This window comes from Mastigoproctus giganteus, chromosome 10 (assembly GCF_048544385.1).
Source record: "Mastigoproctus giganteus isolate SK-2022 chromosome 10, ASM4854438v1, whole genome shotgun sequence".
In the NCBI taxonomy this organism is placed as follows: Eukaryota; Metazoa; Arthropoda; class Arachnida; order Uropygi; family Thelyphonidae; genus Mastigoproctus; species Mastigoproctus giganteus.
In genome coordinates this window covers 92171404-92192546 of record NC_143584.1, presented here as the reverse complement: position 1 = coordinate 92192546, position 21143 = coordinate 92171404, and the positions used below count along the sequence as shown (strand labels likewise).

Below are 21143 nucleotides of genomic sequence, written 5' to 3'. Positions count from 1 at the left end.
ACTTATTTACTTATTTTACTTTTGTTATAGTTTAGTTTTTTGTAAATGACTAAAAGTTTTTTGTAAATATTATTTTAGTCTTTTCTATCATTTTATTTTATTTTATTTCATTATTCAACCAGTCATAAACGGTTGGTGTGTGTGTTTAAAATTGGTAGCTGTTCACCCTGGCAGCTCGACTCCGATGGATTGCCAAACAGCATTTGCATTATATTAATGAAGTCACAACTACTAGAAAATATATAAAAACCACACTATACTCTCCGCTTTTATATGCTGCAGAGGTATGGACATCCGCTGCCCCTAGCACAATCAGGCTACTTTTTTCTGCCGAGTTTTGGCTCTTAAAACGGGCCATAAACAAACAAACTTCCTCCACAATTAAAGACAACTGAAATGGCCAGTTTGATTCAAATTCACAGGTTCCCCACACTGATTAGGGTGAAACGCCCACGACTATCAAAATTATCATTGGCGAGATCTCGGCACTATCATTCTGGGACCTGTGCTCATGGGGAGTCCCTCAGCTTTCCCTCAGAGCGACTCCTCTATGCCTACATCTCAGCCGTCTCCACCTATCCAATAGGTTCCTGCCTTTTCAACTACTTTCGTGTGCTCCGCAATGGTGACCTTAATAAGTTCACGTGTGACAGGGAATACAGACGCCACATCCTTGAATTTTATTTCCCTGTCCCTGATCCTTCTCCTCGAAGCTCGTCTTACTGCTGTAAGCCAACAATACCACCTGATATGAAGATGGCACTCTAACTTTTCAGTATGACAGTGAGTAATGATGAACTAACTACTTCTGTTCAGTGCAACGAATGTTGCCTGTCTTATATTACTACATGAAGTTATTTGTTTCCGCCAGTATCTTCTTTATATACACTGTGCTGCCACTTTATTAGATACACCTACCTAGTAGCGTGTTGAGCTTCCTTTAGCCTTCAAAACAGCCTGAATTCATCTAGGCATGGATTGGATTGAGCAAGATGCTGAAAACGTTGTGCAGGAATGGAGTACTATGCCGTCATGAGTGTGTCACGCAGTTCCTTAAGATTCGACAGAGGTGTAGGCCTGCAGCGAACATCCCTTTCCAGCTCATCCCAAAGATGTTCAATAGGATTGAGATTCAAGGAATTCAGCGGGCCACTGCCGCAAAGAAAAGTCATTATCATGTTCCTGGAACCATTCCTTAGTGATTCGGGCTTTGTGCACCGCCGCATTATCCTGCTGGAAGTAACCATCTGACTGAGAATAAATTGTCAACATGAACGGTGCACTTGGTCGGCAACGATGTTTAGGTACGATGTGGCATTCAGACGTGAATCTATGGGTATCAATGGACCCAACGTGTGCCAAACATTCTCCACACCATAACACTGCCCCCACCATCTTGCACATGAGTCGTCAGACATGACGAGTCCATGTATTAATGTTGTTTTCGCCAAATTCTGAGCCTTCCATCAACATGATGCACCAGGAACTTCGACTCGTCAGACCAAGCAACTGTTTTCCAATCCTCGATAGTCCAGTGCTGGTGTTGCTGTGCCCACAGGAGGCGTACTCTCTTGTTCTTCATTGATAACAGTGGTATGCGATGTGGCCGTCGGCTGTTGTAGCCCATTCGCGACAAAGTGCGACTAGTGGTCCGTTGCGATATTTTGTTCTGCGCACCAAGATTGTAACGTGATGTGCGACATTGTGGCCCGTCTGTTTGCTTGCCCAATTCTAGCCATCCTCCTCTGACCTCTCTCATCAACAAGCGATTTTTTTCCACAGGAATGCCGTTGAGAAAATGTTTTCTGTTCGTTGCACCATTCTCGATACACCCTTGAAACTGTGCTGCGTGAAGAGTTCAGGAGAACTGCCGTTTCAGAGATGCTCTGTCCAGCACCTCTTGTACCTACTACCATGCCACATTCGAAGTCCGTTAGATCACTCCTTTTCTCCATTCTTGCTACGGTTTGTACGCTTAACTTACATACATAAAACGTACATTGACATAAAACGCACAAACGTACATTGACTTGCAACGTTGTGGAATATACCATTTGTGTGCACAGCAGGGGTGTACCTAATAAAGTTCCAGCAAAGTGTATTGTACTGTAAATAACTGTATTATACTTTGAGGTTTGAGCTGTATTTCCACATATGTACTTCCTTATGTTTGATGTACCAATGTTCTATATTTATTACGGAGGGTTGATTCAGCCTTTTGATAACGATTTTGACTGTCCTTTAAAACTACGAAATTCCGTGCTGCCACTACCGGTTGTGTTTATTTGTTTTCTCTGCTCATGGACTATCGCACGGCATCGCAATTTTCATTGAAGTAAAGCGCGCTGCAAAATTGCCAAGTCGATCTTGTTCCATTCCTGCTGGCAGACTTTCCACAAACCTTCAACAGTTCTGGGGCAGCGGTTTCTGAGAGCTCTTTTCAAAAGTCCGAATGCGCGAAAATCCATGGGCGCTGCCTCAGGTGATTTAACAGGTATATCTTCAAACGGTATCGAACGAATACCTGTCGCCGTTTCCATTCTCTGCAAAAAACGCGGGTGTAACGTGATGTGTGGCTGGGAGCCTTATCCGGGTGCACCTTTTCAGCGTCAGAACCGTACAATGTGGGTATTTCACGTTCAAACAACGCCTGTAGAACTTCAATCTGATAATACACTGAGTTGACTTTCACGTTTTTAGCAACTTCACGCAACTCAAATTTGCCGTTATAACAAAAACCGGCTACAACTATAAAACCTCGGCCAAAACTTTCCTTGCACTGACGCGGCCATGTTGGAAAGACCTTGCCACTCTGTGGACGGTAATAAATTTCCCGAATTTTGTTGCAATCGGAGAGGTATACCCACGCTTTGTCCAATGTCGCTACGAATTTCCACCTTTCAGCTGTCAGATATTTTTCGTAGAGTTTTCGAGCATTGACCTGCCGCTCTGCAATGTGCCTTGCTCCTAGGTGGTGTACCAGGGCCTTGTGCTTCTTCTCCAGTTGCAAATTTTCATTGATTATGCGACAAACGGTTGACTGGGACTGTTCCCCACACGTGACACTATAGCTGTTTGGGTTTTTGGATTTTCACCACCAACAAGTGACTCCACTTTTCGTACTACCTTCCTCATTCGACTTGGAGCAGGTTGCAGTTTCTTCGGTGTTTTCAGCCCACTTGCAGCAGCTTCACAGAATTTTTCTTTGCCATTCAAAACCTTATGGATACCAAACTTCAATACACTAAAATTTTTCCGACTTGCACCTATCAATAATTTTCGCATAAATGTACCCTTCTTCGGAAAGCACGGTTATGTAACCCTCCAACCATGGGTCCAATTTCCGAGGCATGTCGACATTAAAACAACTTCTACAACTGATGCACCTGTTCATAAGGTTTGAGACTGCGCCTGCACGAAAAAAAAAAATTTACATTGCTACTGTATGTCACGAGCAGGATTAATGTCAAAATCTTTATCAAAAGGCTGAATCAACCCTCTGTATTTTACTGTTAGCCCCTGGCCTGGTGGCCATGAAGGGCAATATTGCATTGTATTGAATTGTAATATTATTATTATTGCAATAAACATTTCTTCTTTTAATTAATTGCTGATTGAAGTTTATCTTTTAAAATCTCATTAGAGTTGTGCAATTTCTTATTTTGGAAAGAATTTGCGGAACATTGATGTTTTGTTCCACGTTGGTCTTCTTCTAAGGTTGAATTCTGTTCATCATTTTCTGAAGGAGAAAGTCGTTTTATTAAGCGAAGTATAATTTTCACTATAATATCTTTACTGAGTCTGGGAAATAATTTGCTATCATCTTGTGTCCCGCTTTGCAAATACTGAAGAACCTGTGATAAATCTGAACTCCTCTGCGAAATACGAAGTTTCAGTTCCGCATGTAATTCTCAAGCTACTTAAGAATTTTGATTGCCAAGAGTTTTCATCGTAAATTTATGGCAGCATCTGCACTTAAAAGATTAGTGTAGATATAGCCGCAGATAATAAATTAAATTCATCCTCACAGAAATGAATACTTGAATCTAAATCAAAGCTTTCTGCACAAAATATCTCAACTCAAAAAAGCTTTCAAGAATGGACTGTAAACTGTAAAATGGACTGTATTGGAGTCTAATTGCATGATTTTTGCGAAATTCTGCTCAATATACTTTTGTAAATATTTATCATTTTTTGGTTGGTGATTTTATAACCTTTGTGCGAATAAATCATAAACAATTATTTTTGAAATAATAGTACCGAAAACCCGGTATTTTTATATCAAAATCCCGGTATTCGGTATCTGGGTATAGTAAGCCCCAATTCCAAGTCCTGGTACACTGATGATGTTGCAATGATGTACAGTGATGTTGCAACAGCCTCTTTTTATATGAATAACCGGAGGACACGCTTTTATTTTCATTTTAATTTTTTAAATAAACATTTTATTGACAATGTGTCTACAAGAATCTGCCTTCCAAAAGATATCTTTGCTAGACAGTAATTAAGAAAATTAAAACAGGCTTTAACCGTAATTTATTCCTCCCTGTCTGCCAGCCAAGATTGTTTTCAGTGATCTTCATCTTTTTTTTTTATTTTTTGACTGGCGCGAGTGAACAGAATTGCACTACGGGATTTTTTCTAGCAATCGAGAATGTCGCAATGTCGAATGATTAAAAACTCGGGCTAGTTACGAAGAGGAGGGATGCTAAGAGAAAAAAAAGGAAATCAAAGTGGGGGATAATTTTATTTAAAAAATTCCAAGGACACTTTTAAAACTCCTCGGCTTCTTTCCCTCAAGCAAGAAATGCTGAATTCGACACGACTGGAAAAAACAACAACAACGTTCTTGGATTAACAAGGTATCATTTACATTGATGTGCCCCTCCTCGAAATTATTTAGAGCAATGGCAGTACCTCTCTGCATAATGCAATGCTCAGTATAATGTGAAGTAAACAATATTTAGAAAATCATTCGGGTTAAGAGACGACAAACCTGCTTGTTCACTTGGAGTCAAATGGCATCAGCGTGGAAATTAGGTTGCCTGCTACATCTTTAAAGCAGTCCCGCCTCTGCTGGCAACAGCATCAGCAGGAATATCCCCTCCCCTCCCCAATTCAGGTTGTAGTAATAATGGAAGTCGCTGCTGTTGGGTTCATGCAGAGTCAATCATCTGAAACACGCAAACGAGTGCCTTAATTATTAATGCAAACACTTGGATTACACGGTGAATAGAAAATAGCAGCTGATGACATATTAAGCGTGTTAATAGCCATTTCCGGTTATTGATAGGCTGCAGACAGCTGTCCCGATAACTTTAATTGCTCCCAAGTATTCGGTAGTCCACCATTGTTCATTGTTCAGACTTAAAAGAATTCTACTTAAATCGCTAACATTATCTCAAGTGCTGCTTTGCGTGATTCGTTTTCAACGTTATGAAAGGCATTCAGAAATTATTTAGTGTCAAATTAGTCTTAACGTTTACGTTTTTGTGTTGATGGATGAAGTCGGTCAATTTTTTGTGTTAGTCCTGAAATTTAAATATGTTTCCTTCTCCATTCTGTTCATCACGCCATTGTTTAACCCTTTGGCATTCTACTAAGTGGAAAGGAGAGAAGCGTGCTTATGGTTTAAAAGGTAATTACGTCACAACTCTTCAATTTACGCAACGATATATTTTTTACACATTATTTATAATTCATTTCAGAGTGCAAGTAGTGTTTTTTATAACGAAACAGGCCTACGCGCTCTGGATTCATTGAGGAATTTTATTGTGGCTTAAACACAGAGCGTACAGATAAAGCAGAAATATATGAGCTTTCGGCTATATGGTAGCCTTCGTCAGAATTAAAATACATGAATGGCAGTTGGAATGAAGATGTGCACTGCCAGGTGCGTGAGACACGAGGTTTAATTGTTTGTTGACGTCTGTGGCTGTGACGCATGATGACGTGGCCAGCGCTTGTCCAATGACAGAACTACTGACTCTGTGATCGGGTTGACTTGGCAACCACTGTTCCTGTTTAAGGATTTATCCGAAGATTTTATATTTAATGATTCCAACCAGGTACGCTTCAGGTAATGGTGGGATCTGTCTACCACCACGACATCGCGGTGTGGGTCGATGTCGTGGTGGGTTGTCCAGACATGTTCGGCGATAGCTGAGTGTTCTATATCCGCTAAACGGATCGCTCTTTTGTGCTCCGAGAGACGTTTCTCGAGTCGACGTCCAGTCTCTCCGAAGTAGCAGCTAGTGCAGTCACGGCAAGAGATGCGGTAGACTAAACCGCTCTGCAGAAGGGTGGGGACAGGTGTTTTCACGTTGGAAATGAAAGAACGCAGTTTCCTGCCTGGGAGCTGGATGCACTTTATTCCGTGCGTTCTCAGGATTCTACCGATCTGTTGTGACAGGTTGGGGTAGTATGGGATGAATGCCCTTGTGGATGGCTCGTCACTGTTGGTGTTGTAGCTGGTCGTCACGATGTCACGTGTCTGTAGATCACACCTGTCGAGGACGTCAATGGGGTAGCCACACCTCGTAAGGTCTACTTTGACCCTAGTGACCTCTTTGCGTCTTTCATCAGCGGAGCTGGAGTGTGTCCAGGCGCGAGTAAGCAAGGTTCGGGCCGTGGAGAGGAGGTGGCCTCGCGCGTGTGCTGACCGGAAGTTGGTAAACTGGCCAGCACACATGGGCTTACGATAAACTGTAGTCCTCAGGTATGTGCCTTCACGTCGGACAAGTGTGTCTAAGTATGGTAAAGAGTTGTTCGACTCCAGCTCAATCGTGAATTTTATGAAGGGCGATAGTGAGTTGAGGTATGATAGAAGTCGCTGACCTGAGTCTCTAGGGATGACCACGAACACATCGTCAACCCTTCATAAAATTCACGATTGAGCTGGAGTCGAACAACTCTTTACCATACTTAGACACACTTGTCCGACGTGAAGGCACATACCTGAGGACTACAGTTTATCGTAAGCCCATGTGTGCTGGCCAGTTTACCAACTTCCGGTCAGCACACGCGCGAGGCCACCTCCTCTCCACGGCCCGAACCTTGCTTACTCGCGCCTGGACACACTCCAGCTCCGCTGATGAAAGACGCAAAGAGGTCACTAGGGTCAAAGTAGACCTTACGAGGTGTGGCTACCCCATTGACGTCCTCGACAGGTGTGATCTACAGACACGTGACATCGTGACGACCAGCTACAACACCAACAGTGACGAGCCATCCACAAGGGCATTCATCCCATACTACCCCAACCTGTCACAACAGATCGGTAGAATCCTGAGAACGCACGGAATAAAGTGCATCCAGCTCCCAGGCAGGAAACTGCGTTCTTTCATTTCCAACGTGAAAACACCTGTCCCCACCCTTCTGCAGAGCGGTTTAGTCTACCGCATCTCTTGCCGTGACTGCACTAGCTGCTACTTCGGAGAGACTGGACGTCGACTCGAGAAACGTCTCTCGGAGCACAAAAGAGCGATCCGTTTAGCGGATATAGAACACTCAGCTATCGCCGAACATGTCTGGACAACCCACCACGACATCGACCCACACCGCGATGTCGTGGTGGTAGACAGATCCCACCATTACCTGAAGCGTACCTGGTTGGAATCATTAAATATAAAATCTTCGGATAAATCCTTAAACAGGAACAGTGGTTGCCAAGTCAACCCGATCACAGAGTCAGTAGTTCTGTCATTGGACAAGCGCTGGCCACGTCATCATGCGTCACAGCCACAGACGTCAACAAACAATTAAACCTCGTGTCTCACGCACCTGGCAGTGCACATCTTCATTCCAACTGCCATTCATGTATTTTAATTCTGACGAAGGCTACCATATAGCCGAAAGCTCATATATTTCTGCTTTATCTGTACGCTCTGTGTTTAAGCCACAATAAAATTCCTCAGTGTTTTTTATAATAGTGGAAGAGAAACGAGAGACTAGCAATAGAAGAATCGAAAAAACAAGGAACCGCTAGCTTGGGAAAGAAGACTTCAGCAGAAGACAGAAGAATTAAGAGTCAAGATAGGCCAATTGACCCAGTACTAAGGGGGTAATAAGAGTAAGAAATTGATTGGAAAAGTAAAGAGCATCCTCAAGAGAGACAACGTCCACAGCAAACACGAGACCAAAGATCAGAGAATAAGAGAATACTTAGACACACTAAAGCAGAATCTCCTCGCACTCAGCAAGAGACAACGCCGATACAAAGAGAGCTCTCAGAGGAAAATACACAACCGAATCTTCGATGGAAACCAAGGCGCTTTCTATAGGAGTATCGGACCATCCGAGCAGGAGACAATTAAGGAGTTCAGGAGCAAAGTATGGAGCAGTGAAGTAAGACATGACAGCCGACCCACTGGATAGAACTGGAACAGAAGAAAACTAAGGGCATACAAGAGATGACATAATGGAAGATTGATGAAGAAGTAAAACAGGCGATCAGGATAAGGTCCCACAACTGGCGAACTCCAGCAATAGATAACATCCACAACTACCGGTACAAGAAGTTCACTTGCACACAGAAGCACCTACAAAAGCAGAGAAGTTCATCCGGATGATAAGTCACCGGAGACAACCCCAGAGTTTCTTACTCAAAAAATCACATATCTAAAGGCTAAAGAAAGATACAAGAAAACCGGCGAAATACAGGCCAATCACCTGTCTCCCAACGGTGTAAAAGATCCTAACCGCATAACCAAGAAGATATCCAGACCACTTGGAGAATCAGAAAATAATGGCCTAACAGCAGAAAGGATGCAAGGAGCAATTAACCATAAATGCCACACATATAGAGCAAGCCTACAAGACGCGCCGCAACCTACACAGCTTAAATCGATTACCGCAAGGCCTTCGACTCCGTGTCTCATAGTTGGCTAATAGAGACCCTGAAGATCTATAAGGTCAATCCGACAGTAACAAACTTTCTAGAAGCAACCACGGCGAAATGGAGTGCCACCATCAAGGTCGAAAATATCACAACCAGACCGATCCCCATCAGGAGAGAGGAATCTTTCAGGATGCCTTGAGCCCACTGTGGTTCTGTCTAGCACTGAACTCGCTATCCATCATGCCCAACAACAGCAAGTATGGATATAACCTCAAGGAAGGAAGGAAAAAAACCTTTGCCTCTCTCCCACCTGATGTACATGGATGACATCAAGCTCTACGCAGCAATCGAGAGGCAACTCCAGCAACTTCTCCAGATCACCGAAGAATTTAGCAATGATATCAGGATGGAATTTGATCTAGACCAAGGGTTCCTTTTTTTGCTTGTGGACCCCCTGAGTCCTAACTTTACGTATGTGGACCCCCATATACGCATATGTAATATTCCTAAATGAAATATTTATTTTTAGGTTAGTAAAAGCTATTAAAGTTGTTCCAATATAATATAAAAAATGTAAATTACAAATTTTGAAAATTAATTGATAAAACTGAAACATATTTTTACTTGTAATGACAGAATTAGTAAAAAATACTTTAAAAAAATACTATTTCAAACAACATATATAAATTTATTCCTAAGGCTATTAAATAGGCCTTACTAATGAGATCCTTCTGGCTGATGTTTTCATATATTAGCATTTTAATATCTGGCTCCAATTTTGTGAGAGTCAGACGAAGATCATCTCTTTTTACTATATCAAGGCGATTACGATTTTTTGTTAACAACTGTGTTACACGACTAAAGCCAGATTCCACAAGATAAGATGATGTGAAAATAACGACATACATTTTAGCTTTCTCCCATAAAAGCGAATATTTACATGCAATGTCACTATTCTTCCATACATCATGCTTTCCTTTTTTGAATAGACTTCGGACTGTCTCAGCAGAGCGCAATTCAACAAGTTCCTCTTGTAAATCAATTTCAACATCAGCAACATTTACCTCAAATGGAATCAGCACCCAATCTGGGATGTTCAGTTCTAGTAGGTCCATGAACCGAACTTGCGTGTCTTCATAAATTTTTTTTAAATGATCTACATACACAACACAATCATCATCTTTTAAATCACTGCTAACTGAAGCAAGGTTTGGAAACTGGTCAAACGCACGGCGTGAGATATTAAGACTGTACAATTTGAGTTTGCCTAGGAATGCATTAATGGCTTCTTTGCTAGATATGAAATCGCAATTATGTCCTTGCTGCAGCTTATTAAGAGAATTCAGTTTTTCAAACACATCTGAGAGGTAAAATATGTCTGTTTTCATGGCAACCAACTGTTTTCCAATCTCCTTTTCGTTTAGAAATGATACAATACTGTCCCAAAGGACGACGAAGCGACGAATACAATCGCCTTTAGACAACCATCGCACTTCTGTATGCAGTACAAATCCTTCTTCATTTTCATCACAAAATTTGCGAAAGAGACGATCTTGAAGAGCATTAGCCTTAATGAGGTTGACAGCTTTTATTACAAGAGTTAAGGCTTCATGAAGACATCCACTCAATCTCTTTGCCACCAGATGTTGGCGGTGAATCACGCAATGTATGCAAAATACTTTTGGCAATGCATTTTTTAAATGAGTAACAAACCCACTGTACCTACCAACCATGGAAGGAGCGCCATCAGTAGTACAAGCCATTAAATTTTCGAGTGGAATATTTTTTTCTCTAAAATAAGACTGGACTTTCTTAAATATTGTTTCACCTTTAGTATCTGTTTTGAGGAATCTTGCAAAAAGCATTTCCTCTCTGAGTTGATTATCATCCATACATCTTACATATGCCAACAAAAGTGCTTCATTGCCCATCAAAGTTGATTCGGGCGCCTCCGTAGCCAGGTGGGCAGGAGAAGCAGTGCGTAGCACACGCTTCTTTATTAGACCGGGATTCGAGCCCGTGACCACCGAATACGGAGGATGCGGTAAGGTCGGGGAATGACCACCGCATATCCCCAGAGCAATATGGCCTTAGTTGCTAATGCTCCTAAAAACCAAATTACAACATAACAATAACAAAGTTGATTCATCGAGTTGCATTGCAAACTGTTTCACTCGTAACTGAGCAATAAGTTGATTTTCTACATCTTCAGACATTTCATCAATGCGTCTGGATATTGTGTTATTGCTCAAAGGAAGGTTATCGGTAATTTCACGTACATTTTTGTTTAACATTGTTGAAATTACAACTGATATCGAAGGCAAGATGACATTTTCACCAATGCTATGTGGCTTTCCAGATTTTGCTGATTTCATATGATACTAATAAACCGCTATCTTTATTGCTTGCTTGCTTGTTTACTAAAAATCTGATCCAATTTGTTTCTTCCTTGAAAATTGTCTCGTAGTTTTCGGAAATACTCTACTGATTTATTTTTCTTTTCGCTGTGCCTTGTCTCCAAATGGTGACGAAGCTTATTTGGCTTCACGCTATCATTAGACAGCACAGTCATACATTTAAGACACATTGGTTTTGTGATACTCTCTGGTGATTCAATAAAACCATACGACAGATATTCAGTCAAATATTGTCTCGTTTTCTTCTTTGCATGAGCCATGGATAATCTGAAAACAAAATAATATTATTAACCTCAAATATTTAATCTTGGAAATGCTTGTAGGTACTAATGGAAATATAGTTCACTAGAACAATAACGTTCAATAACACAAACAATAGATTTCACCACGACGATGCCGATTACTCACTATAGAATGAAATGACTGACTCTTTCTAGATTAGTCGGTGCTCAAATAATGTTTTCTTCTTCGAGAATTTTCTATGGAAAGAAATTTTTTTTTTTTTTTTGCGTCAACTAAAGAAGGTTCCAGAAAATACGAATATCTTCTAACTGCGAATTTCTGGACTTTTCTATGACATTAGTTTATTTTAATATTATTATTTTTATTTAACAAACTATTTTATTTATAATATTTTATCATGAACCCCTTAGCTCATATTATGGACCCCCGAAATACAATTTTTTTCTTGTGGACCCCCTCAAAGCTTCTATGGACCCCGGTTGGGAAACGCTGGTACAAATGCAAGACACACGGATTGCAGCAGGGGGAATTAGTCGGCCGAAACTACCATCTACAGACTGGTAAAGAGATCGAAGCGATGACAGAAGGAGAGACCTACAAATACCTGGGGATGATGCACGCTTAGCAGTTAGAACACAAGGAGATCAAGACCTGCCTGATCAAAAAATATCATCAGAGACTCAGAAACCTGCTCGAAGCAAAGCTGAACGGAGGGATTACAGTTAAAGCCGAAAACGCCTCTGCAGTCCTAGTGCTAACATACTCCTTCGGGATGAGAGGTTGGACAAGCACCGAGCTGGAGGATATCATGAAAAAAGACAAGGACAATGATAACCAAGACCCGCCAACACCACCCGAAGTCAGCCGCAGAGAGACTCATAATAGCTCGGAAAGAAGGAAGAAGGGACATAATAGACCTCAACGAGCAACAGAAGACAGCGATAGTTAACCTGAAGGATTACTTCCAGAAAAACACAGTACTCTACTAGGCCATAAAGAAGACAGACAAGCGGCATACCCTACTCAACCAAACCGAGAAGCCCCCTCACGCCCAGACAGAGCAAATGAATCTAGAAAGATGGGCAAAGAAGACACTCCATGGTAGACACTACAATGACTTCCATCAGGACCATATAAATAAAATGGCTTCCAATGCATGGCTCACGAGTGGGACGCTCTGCCACCAAGACTGCAGGATTCATGCTCCCCATCCAACACCAGGAACTATAGAATATACATCGCAAAGGAGACTGGAGTGTCAGATGACACATGTCGACGATGCCGCTTGGCCTCAGAAACGATCTAACACATCACCACAGGATGCAGGGTGATCGCGCATATGGAGTACACTCGTAGATATGACCAGGTAGCTAGGACAATACGTCAGAAACTAGCGAGGAAATACCACTTGATCAAAGAAAGTGTAATTTATTACAAATACGAACTCCAGGCCGTAATAGAAACCCCAACCCACAAGCTGTACTGGGACCGAGCCATAATAACGCACAAGACAATCTTGCACAACAGATTGGGCAAACCCTTGACAAGAAGGAAAAGGCTACCTCTCTGATTGACATAGTAGCAGTGCTCAACACTGCGAACCTTCAGAAATCCCGCGAGGAAAATATCAGGAAGTACACGAATCTAGGACAGGAGATCAAAGAGATGTGGCATATGCAACAAATAACGACCATCCGGATCATCATATCAACCACCGGCATGGTGCCAAAAACTCTACATAACAGACTAGCAGCAATAGGTGTCCCAGAGAACACCTACAAGGAACTCCAGAAAGTTTCAATCTTGAAGATCTGTAGGATAGTCAAAAAAGCTCCTCGACCAACGGTAACGCCAGACATAACAACCACTCCGTGCACTTGGTACCAGCACCCGTCATGGGATGGAATCCCCATCATGGAGAAATAATATAACAATAATAAAACATTTAGAACAACAGTCAAAGTAAAAAAAACAGTACAAAAAAGATCAATATTTTAAAAACCTTTGTTAAAAAGAATTTTCCAATTCCAACTGATTTTCTAATCTCATTACTCTATTTAAACACTAACGAACTAAATAATTTATTTATTTTGTTAATTTTACTTAATTTAATATATATATTTTTTTTAATTTCAGGGTGCTTTATATCAGTGACTATATTATCATTTAAATAAATTGAAATAATAATGGACGTGAGGTGTACCTCAAGACCCTTGAGCCTCAGTTACATTTTTTGTAGCTGGAAAATTGATTATTTATTTTATAGTAATAAAACGATTTAATAAATGATTCTTTAATTAGTTTAACAAGCCCACGAATTCCCTTAATAGTGCAATTTTTGTAATAGAATGTCATGGTTCACTGAATTAAAGGCTTTTAAATATCCAAGTAGAGGACATCTAATTGTTGACCATTATTAAAAGCAATTTTAAGATCTGTGTCAAAGATTAAGGGAATATAATCGGAAAGAGTAGAACTTCCATATAAATACACTATGTTCTTCATGGATTTATGTGGAAGATTTATATTGATTTAATGAGAAAACGACTCTCACCTCTTCAAATGTAATGTTCTTTATTATTTTTGAAAGATTGTTATCAGGCAAACAGGGCGAACATGCAGGTACAGCTTGATCACTTGTTTCGAGCTGGAACTAAGAGATTGTTAAACAGCTCAAATTCCAGTGAAAAAGGAAAGGTTGATTTGACGTCAAGTAAGGACTGGTGAAAGAGTAAAACATTTTATTTTTTTAAATAATTTTCACGACAGGAATTTGTCTGCAAGTATCTAAAGATCTTCCAAAAGACACCTTTGAAAGAAAGTATTTAAATATTTAATAGACATATTTAATTTATTCTAAAATATGTTTTCTTCCATAGCTTCATCCAAGAATTTGTGTGTGACATCCACGACGGCGTTGGGTGTCTACTGGACATTCTGCGGACGTGTCATACCCGATTAACAAAAGGAGCCACTGCTTTCAACTTCTATGGAAGATGCGGACAGAGTTTAATGAACAGAGCACTGGTAAATCAATTTAATTTGTTCCTTTATAATAACTAAGATTAATTGCTGATACTGATGACCATACTGCTGGCCTGTTTTTTTTTAACCTACTTTCGAAAAATGGTATGCAAGCTAATGAGATTACTGTGTGTGTATTCTTAATAACATATTTCTGATTGGATTTTCGTTTACAGTCCGATAAAATCAAATATAATACACACGATATAACATAATAATTATAACATACCTTGATAGGGATGTTAATTTAGATCCAACACCTTAAAACGGAGTGGTGTCCACTGAAATTGTAAGCGTCACCCAGTCATAACTTGTGTTTACACTCTGATTAAAACATTTCTTTTTTAATATGAAAGAATCTTAATGTTGTCTATCGTTGTTTTTGTATTTTATTTGTTGCCATTTTGAAACAAGTTTGAATGAACTTCCATTATACACCATTATAGGCGCAACCGGGGATGAGTTTAGAGGAAAAAATTTCTCCTAAGAACATTTTCTTTACATTATATAATTGTACTGTCATGACACTTGTAAAAGCTACTAATGTGCAGCATACTTCCACCTCAAAAACAAATTTCTAGGTGCGCCACGTCTAAGCCATGTTGAAAGAGATGAAAATTAGGCATTTACCTATGAACTAATTGTTTTATTAGTTGGAATATTATTATTTTCATCAATTAGGGCCATAAGTTGCTGGGACATTAACATTATTAGTGGCAAATTATGCAAGAAAGCAAGCTTATTCAAACTACCCACTTATTCAAATTACCCACTTTCACAACAGATGGAAGTTTTTTGCCATAATCAACTATCCACCGGCTGAAAGCAAATTTCCGCACATCTATTCTGCAATCATCCTTCCTCAATTGAAACTTATACTTCCTCATATGTGTGGTCTGGGCAGTAAGGCTGCCATCAACATTGAGCTACCTCAATCCATTCAAAGCCTTAGACACTGAGGTGTCTAAGGCTTTGAATGGAATGCACCCCTGCAAATCCGGGTGCAGCTGCTCAAGAGGCCCACGGTTGTGGGGTTCCTGGAACAACAATTACTTTTCGTCCAGCCCACTACGATCTTCATTTTAGGACTTCTAAAAGTATGAGCGCCAGGCTCCCCCAGACAACTTAAATTCGGCATTGATAAATGGGTCATAATTGAAATGAAATCTGTTCCCATTTTGTGAACAGATATCCAGATGCTGATCTCTAACTTCATTGGCAATGATGGCAGCTAAATTCATTATAGAAACTGTAACATTGTAGGGCTATCAAAAAGTCCCTGTGCACCTCTCACGTATTTATTACAGTCAAAAGAATCTAATAAAATTGCGCACCATGGTGGGATAGGATACAGTGGGGAGAAAGTATTTTGAACAGGACGGTTTGTGGTGATTTCTTATTCTTTCAAAGTTAAATTGATTCTAACAATCGAACAACGAATAATTTTGATGGATCATGTTTAAGAACGTACGAAGGTTTGCACGGGCAACTCCACAAAAAATTTGCGGATGATTTTTCTTGTGATGGTAGCTGGTTGCTGAACAGTATCGAGCATGGATGAGCCCTGATAAGGCATGTCGTCGTTGCTGACAGAGGTTGATCTGACTGGATGTTGCAGTCCTTTCAAATCTCCTCCGAGGGGATCATCACAGAGGAGCATTCCTATTGGAAGTGTGCACACTGATGTTAGTAAACAATTAAAGTGCATCGAATAAAATTACAATAATTACCACCGTAGTGCAATCGAAACTACAGAACGCGTCAAGCACATTCTTTACTGCCAGTTAAAGGATTTTCATCGATTGCCAACTTTAAAATAAATAAATTTTCTGCTTATATTCCATAATGGCTACAGAATAGGACCACAGGAATTTCAGTTAATTAGAGGTAAACTTTCCAGTAGTTGATCTCACTTTTGTAAAAGCAGGTTAAACCTTGACCTTGAGGAACATTTATTTCAAGGCTAACTTTGAAGAAAATTAATCTTAATGAAAATAAAAATTTGTAAACCATTCGCATCTCGTTATAGAAATACTGTAAAGAAATGCTAAACAAATGAAACGGCGTACAGTTTATTGGACAGCTACTGCCAGTGATAGATGTCACCCGCATGCAGCTCGATGTACAGAGTTGATTGTCCAAATGCTAGTGTTGATCAGCTTGATGCAAACTTTCCCGCTGTTAAAGTTCATAATTACCCGATTTTCTTCATGCCAACGGGATGACTTTCTTGGCTTAATTTAATATTTACTGTAACTTTCAGGAAACATTGGTATTGTTGTTTGCACTGAGGCAATTAAGGCCACGAAGCACCAGAATATTGTCTGTAAATCGCTTCTATTCCGTAGTTTGGAGGGTTAGTGAGAGAAAAAAAACATGTGACTGTCACTCGATCACGATTTATGCACAAGTGCATGAAGCGTTAACTGGAGGAGGGTCTCCCACGAAATGGTTCCCAATCTCTAAGGAGAGTATCCATCTGTTGAATTTGCACTTCGGGTCACTGAAAACTTAAATCCGTCCCTATAACCATGGTGTGAGCAAAGCCGATAAAAATCCCTCCAGTCTCGCCGAAATTCGAATCGAAGTAAGCCTTTCTACACGGTGTGGAATAACATTATTGGATTATTATGAATATTGGCAGAACAGAAATAAATAATTTGCACTCTACAAATTTTCATTCGCTCGTGTAGAAAGGCTTCACGTCAATATATCTGCCTATATTATGAGGCAGTCTCCGTCGGAGATCGGAGACTGCCTACTAAATTGGCAGTCTCCGATTTCTGATGTTTCAAACTACATCGTCTTTATTTTTGAAATTTTAAATTATAAATTAAAAACTTTCGCTTCTTCTCTCCCTTCGCCACGAAGTTTTGTAAGAAACAAAATGTCAACAATGGTGGATGTTTTCAGTGTTTTTTTTTTTTTTTTTGACGTTAAAAACGTTTTTACTGACGTTATTCCAAAAACTTTGTAACGAAAAACCGTCATGCGAAAAGCGTTACGGAAGTGACCATTTCCAGCTTCCGCCAGAAGCGAATTATTGTAATTTATCTTCTACTGGACCAAATTTAATGAAATTTTGCACGGAGCTTAATCTTTATTCTATACTGGAGGAAAAACTTTCAAACCTCCAAAAATTGCAGAAGTTTTTTCCAGGATAGTGGAAAATATGATCAAGGAATTTCTCACGTAATAAACGGGATAATGTGGACTTATAGCATATCGTTGGAAAGCTAAAGAATTTAGAAACAGAAATATTACGGTTTTAAGATACAAAAAACTGAAATGCGTTAATTGGAAAACGCATCTGATTTCAAGTCACCTGGTGTTTTCAGATTGAATGAATTTTCTTTACATTTAAACTGTGAGGCTGGAAAAGAGTTGTGCACATTTATGAAAACATTCTTCAACTTGGACACGTCATCAGATCTTTCGATAAATACTACACGTAATGGAACAACTACAGATGGTGTATTTAGTCTTGAACTCTTCAATGTAAAAATTATATATCCTACTTTAGTGATCACAGACCAATATTTTCAGTAACCGATATGTAATTATTATTAATCAAATAAAAACATTGTTATATTATTATCCATGAATTTTATTAATATCTCAGAATTAAAACGTTTTTAACACCTGCCGATGACTCTTAAATGTAAAACACCTTAAATATGCAGGTGGCAGGACACATTATGCTACAGAATTTTTTTTTCTGATAAAAACACCAAGCTTCTGTTGTAATAGTAATAGCAATCGCCTTATAGTGCAAGAAAGCCACAGGCTTTTGTTGTACTGGCAAAAAGAAATAAAATAAATAAATAAAAATAACGAACTAAATAGATAAGAAAACTCAAATTACATGCTTCCCACACGTAAGACCTGCATGACAACATACAAGTTGTTTGCGTGCCAGCAACACTACCTCTTTCCCGGGACTAATGGACCAAGGGATGACAGCGACAAGCAAACCTGTTAACTCCTGTGGACCTTGCGACAACTGATCACCGAGATAGGCTGCGAGGACTTTTCGTCAGTTGGAGTATTCTCGCTGGGGATACATTATTAAGGAAGCCATAGACAAAACTGTGGAATCATGGGAGGAAGTCACTCGGGCGACGATGAGTGGCGTGATATATGTGTGGCCAGAGTGCTTTCAGGAACTTGGAGTGTCCTGGAAATTCAGGTGCACATTGTGGAAGTGGAAAATAAGATTTTGGAGATGCTGAAGCAGAACAACAAAGTATAAGGGTGCAAAGAGGAAGAAGAAATGCAGCCAGCATTTCTTCTTTCCCTTTTTACAACAGAACGGCTGAAGCTTTCGTTTTCTTTGAGAAAAAAAAAGGTCAAAGGAATAGCCAATTATCGTTTAAGGTCACCCAAACGTTGAACGGAGCTACAATTTCGGTCGAGGACTGAGTGACCTTTTCAACTGCGTAATAACGAGTGAGCTTTTTCACTGTGTTGTATCAAGAGAAGAAAAAGTAAAATTCTGTTGAGACTTAAAAAAATTTGTTTTAATTTTTTATTTAATGATAAGTGAAGCTTAAATTACGGTGACTCTAAAAATTTTACTAGGGGAACGTATCTCTCCTTTATAATATAAATGCACTTATGAGGGAGGGAAAAATGTTCGATTTACGTTGTATCAATACACATCCTTAACGTAAATCTGAGAATACGAGTATTTATAAAGAATCGCGACAGATGTTTTAATTCTAAGGTGATAATGCTATTTTGTATACTATATTAAGATAGGAAAACAATAGGTGGTTCAAGGTCATTCAATTGTCCTATCTGCTCCATGATGTGGAGTGAGTGACCTTGAGCACCTATTGTTTCGAGGAAACCCTGTGAGTCCGTGAACTTTTCTTCTGAATTACAGGTCTAATCCTCGAGGAAAATTATAGGCCTTAATTGTCAATGAGCGACCTTAAACTGTATAAATGTTCATGACATCGCGTGGAAACAGAAGTCTGTTAAATTATAATAATAAATGTAGATACTATGTTAATAAACGTAGCGGTTACTATTCTTGTTTATCGAGCAAGCTCTTATGACAGCACCACTGAGTGGTGAATATGAATATCTTATTCCGGGAGACCGGAACAGCGTAGTCTGACCGACGAGAAAAACCTGGTGATAAATTGCATGAACCGAACGTGTAGCTGGTCACAATTTCTCGATTAGGGTTTCTTTTTTCTTTTTGTGTGATGTCAGCAGATAAAGCATATATTTCTGTGAGTGTTCCAACCTCATTTCCCAAGCAATTATCGGGACGAGTCAGTCGCTTGTTTATAACCACCGAGTTTCCTTTTTCGTTTGAATGGGCTTCATCTCGAGAAGATAGCCGTCGGGTTTTGTTGTTTTGAAAACGTGCTAGGAAAGCTCATAAATTTTCTTGAGGGCTCGATGCAGCCATCATAACTGCGTGAATGCGTTTATCATAGCTTAGGCGTCTGGAACTGAGGCCAAAGAGTCCAGCGGGAGTAGCTACGCTGGTTTGTTTTCTTACTCAGAATTCCACAAACACATTCTCCATTAAACGGCGGATAAAATTAGCAACGCCCTCTGGGAAAGGTGGGTTTTAGGAAAGCTGGAGTCCTTTTAAAATGACCCAGTAACAGAGCGATCAATTGGGGTAATGTGAGCTTGTTTGCATATGTTTACTTCAAATAGTAACATGATTGAAAGGTGAGAACATGGGTCTGAATATGAATTATGTGATGGGATATTTATATACTACAGTAACTATATACAATAAAGATTCAATAAGTTATTTTGTCGGCCTGGACAGGTAGAAGAATCCATTCGAAATCGGGAATGTTATTAGCTTCTTAGTGATATTAAAACAGTTTCTTAAGTCTCCACTAATAAGAGCATAACCATAATCTCCATTACTTTTGATTGAATAAATCAGAGAATCAGTGCATCCTTTATTATATTTCCTTTTTTTTTTTTCTTGTTTGAAAAGCTAAAAATATTTCTCTGTTCAAATCACATTAGAGATGGGTCACCCTTTTTATAGAATTACTGAGATTATTCACCCGTAGCTCTGCACCATTCGTTATGCGGGCCCATAACGGAAATTTTATGTGGATATTGACTGGTGCATAAACTATAAGTTATGCTCCAGTTTAAATATTTAGTTTAAAGTTTTTTGTATGTATCGCAGTAGGACAAAGATGAGTAAATTATTCCTGTTACAGAAGTTTACTTTAAGAACTTTCTTTAAAATATTTTTTCCTAATAATTATTATAAGGAGATTGCGTTGTATATGCTTTCACACAATTAATATCTTTTCAATAACTTTCTTTACAGATTGATGAATATTACTGCCTGTTGTGTCTTAGGGCTTCAGCAAGAAACATCGTAAGTAGTTTGGTAACAACTTGATTGACTTTTGAGTTGCTTTTGTTAATTCCATAGGTTGTGATGTTACTTTGTTAATTTCGTAGGAAATTTCTTTAAAACCCACTTTCAAAATACTTCAATTAAGTGCGGAAAAACCATCGCATAAGATGAAATAAAGCGGTTCGATTTCAATTCACCCGAGTCCTTCCACCACTAGCCCCGTGAGGGTTCTCTTTTTTAGGAAACCGAATCTCCAGTCATT

At 39.5% G+C, this 21143-nt stretch overlaps 1 protein-coding gene across 1 annotated transcript in view; it reads left to right on the top strand.

Annotated features, from left to right (window-relative positions):
* The window catches only part of LOC150079152 (uncharacterized), a 61644-nt gene that overhangs the window by 10783 nt on the left and 29718 nt on the right, over nt 1-21143 (top strand). Inside the window, exons 4-5 of the mRNA XM_090382580.1 lie at nt 14379-14526; nt 20849-20899. Coding sequence (XP_090238706.1) covers nt 14379-14526; nt 20849-20899 — 199 coding nt within the window. The remainder of the gene's footprint in view (nt 1-14378; nt 14527-20848; nt 20900-21143) is intronic.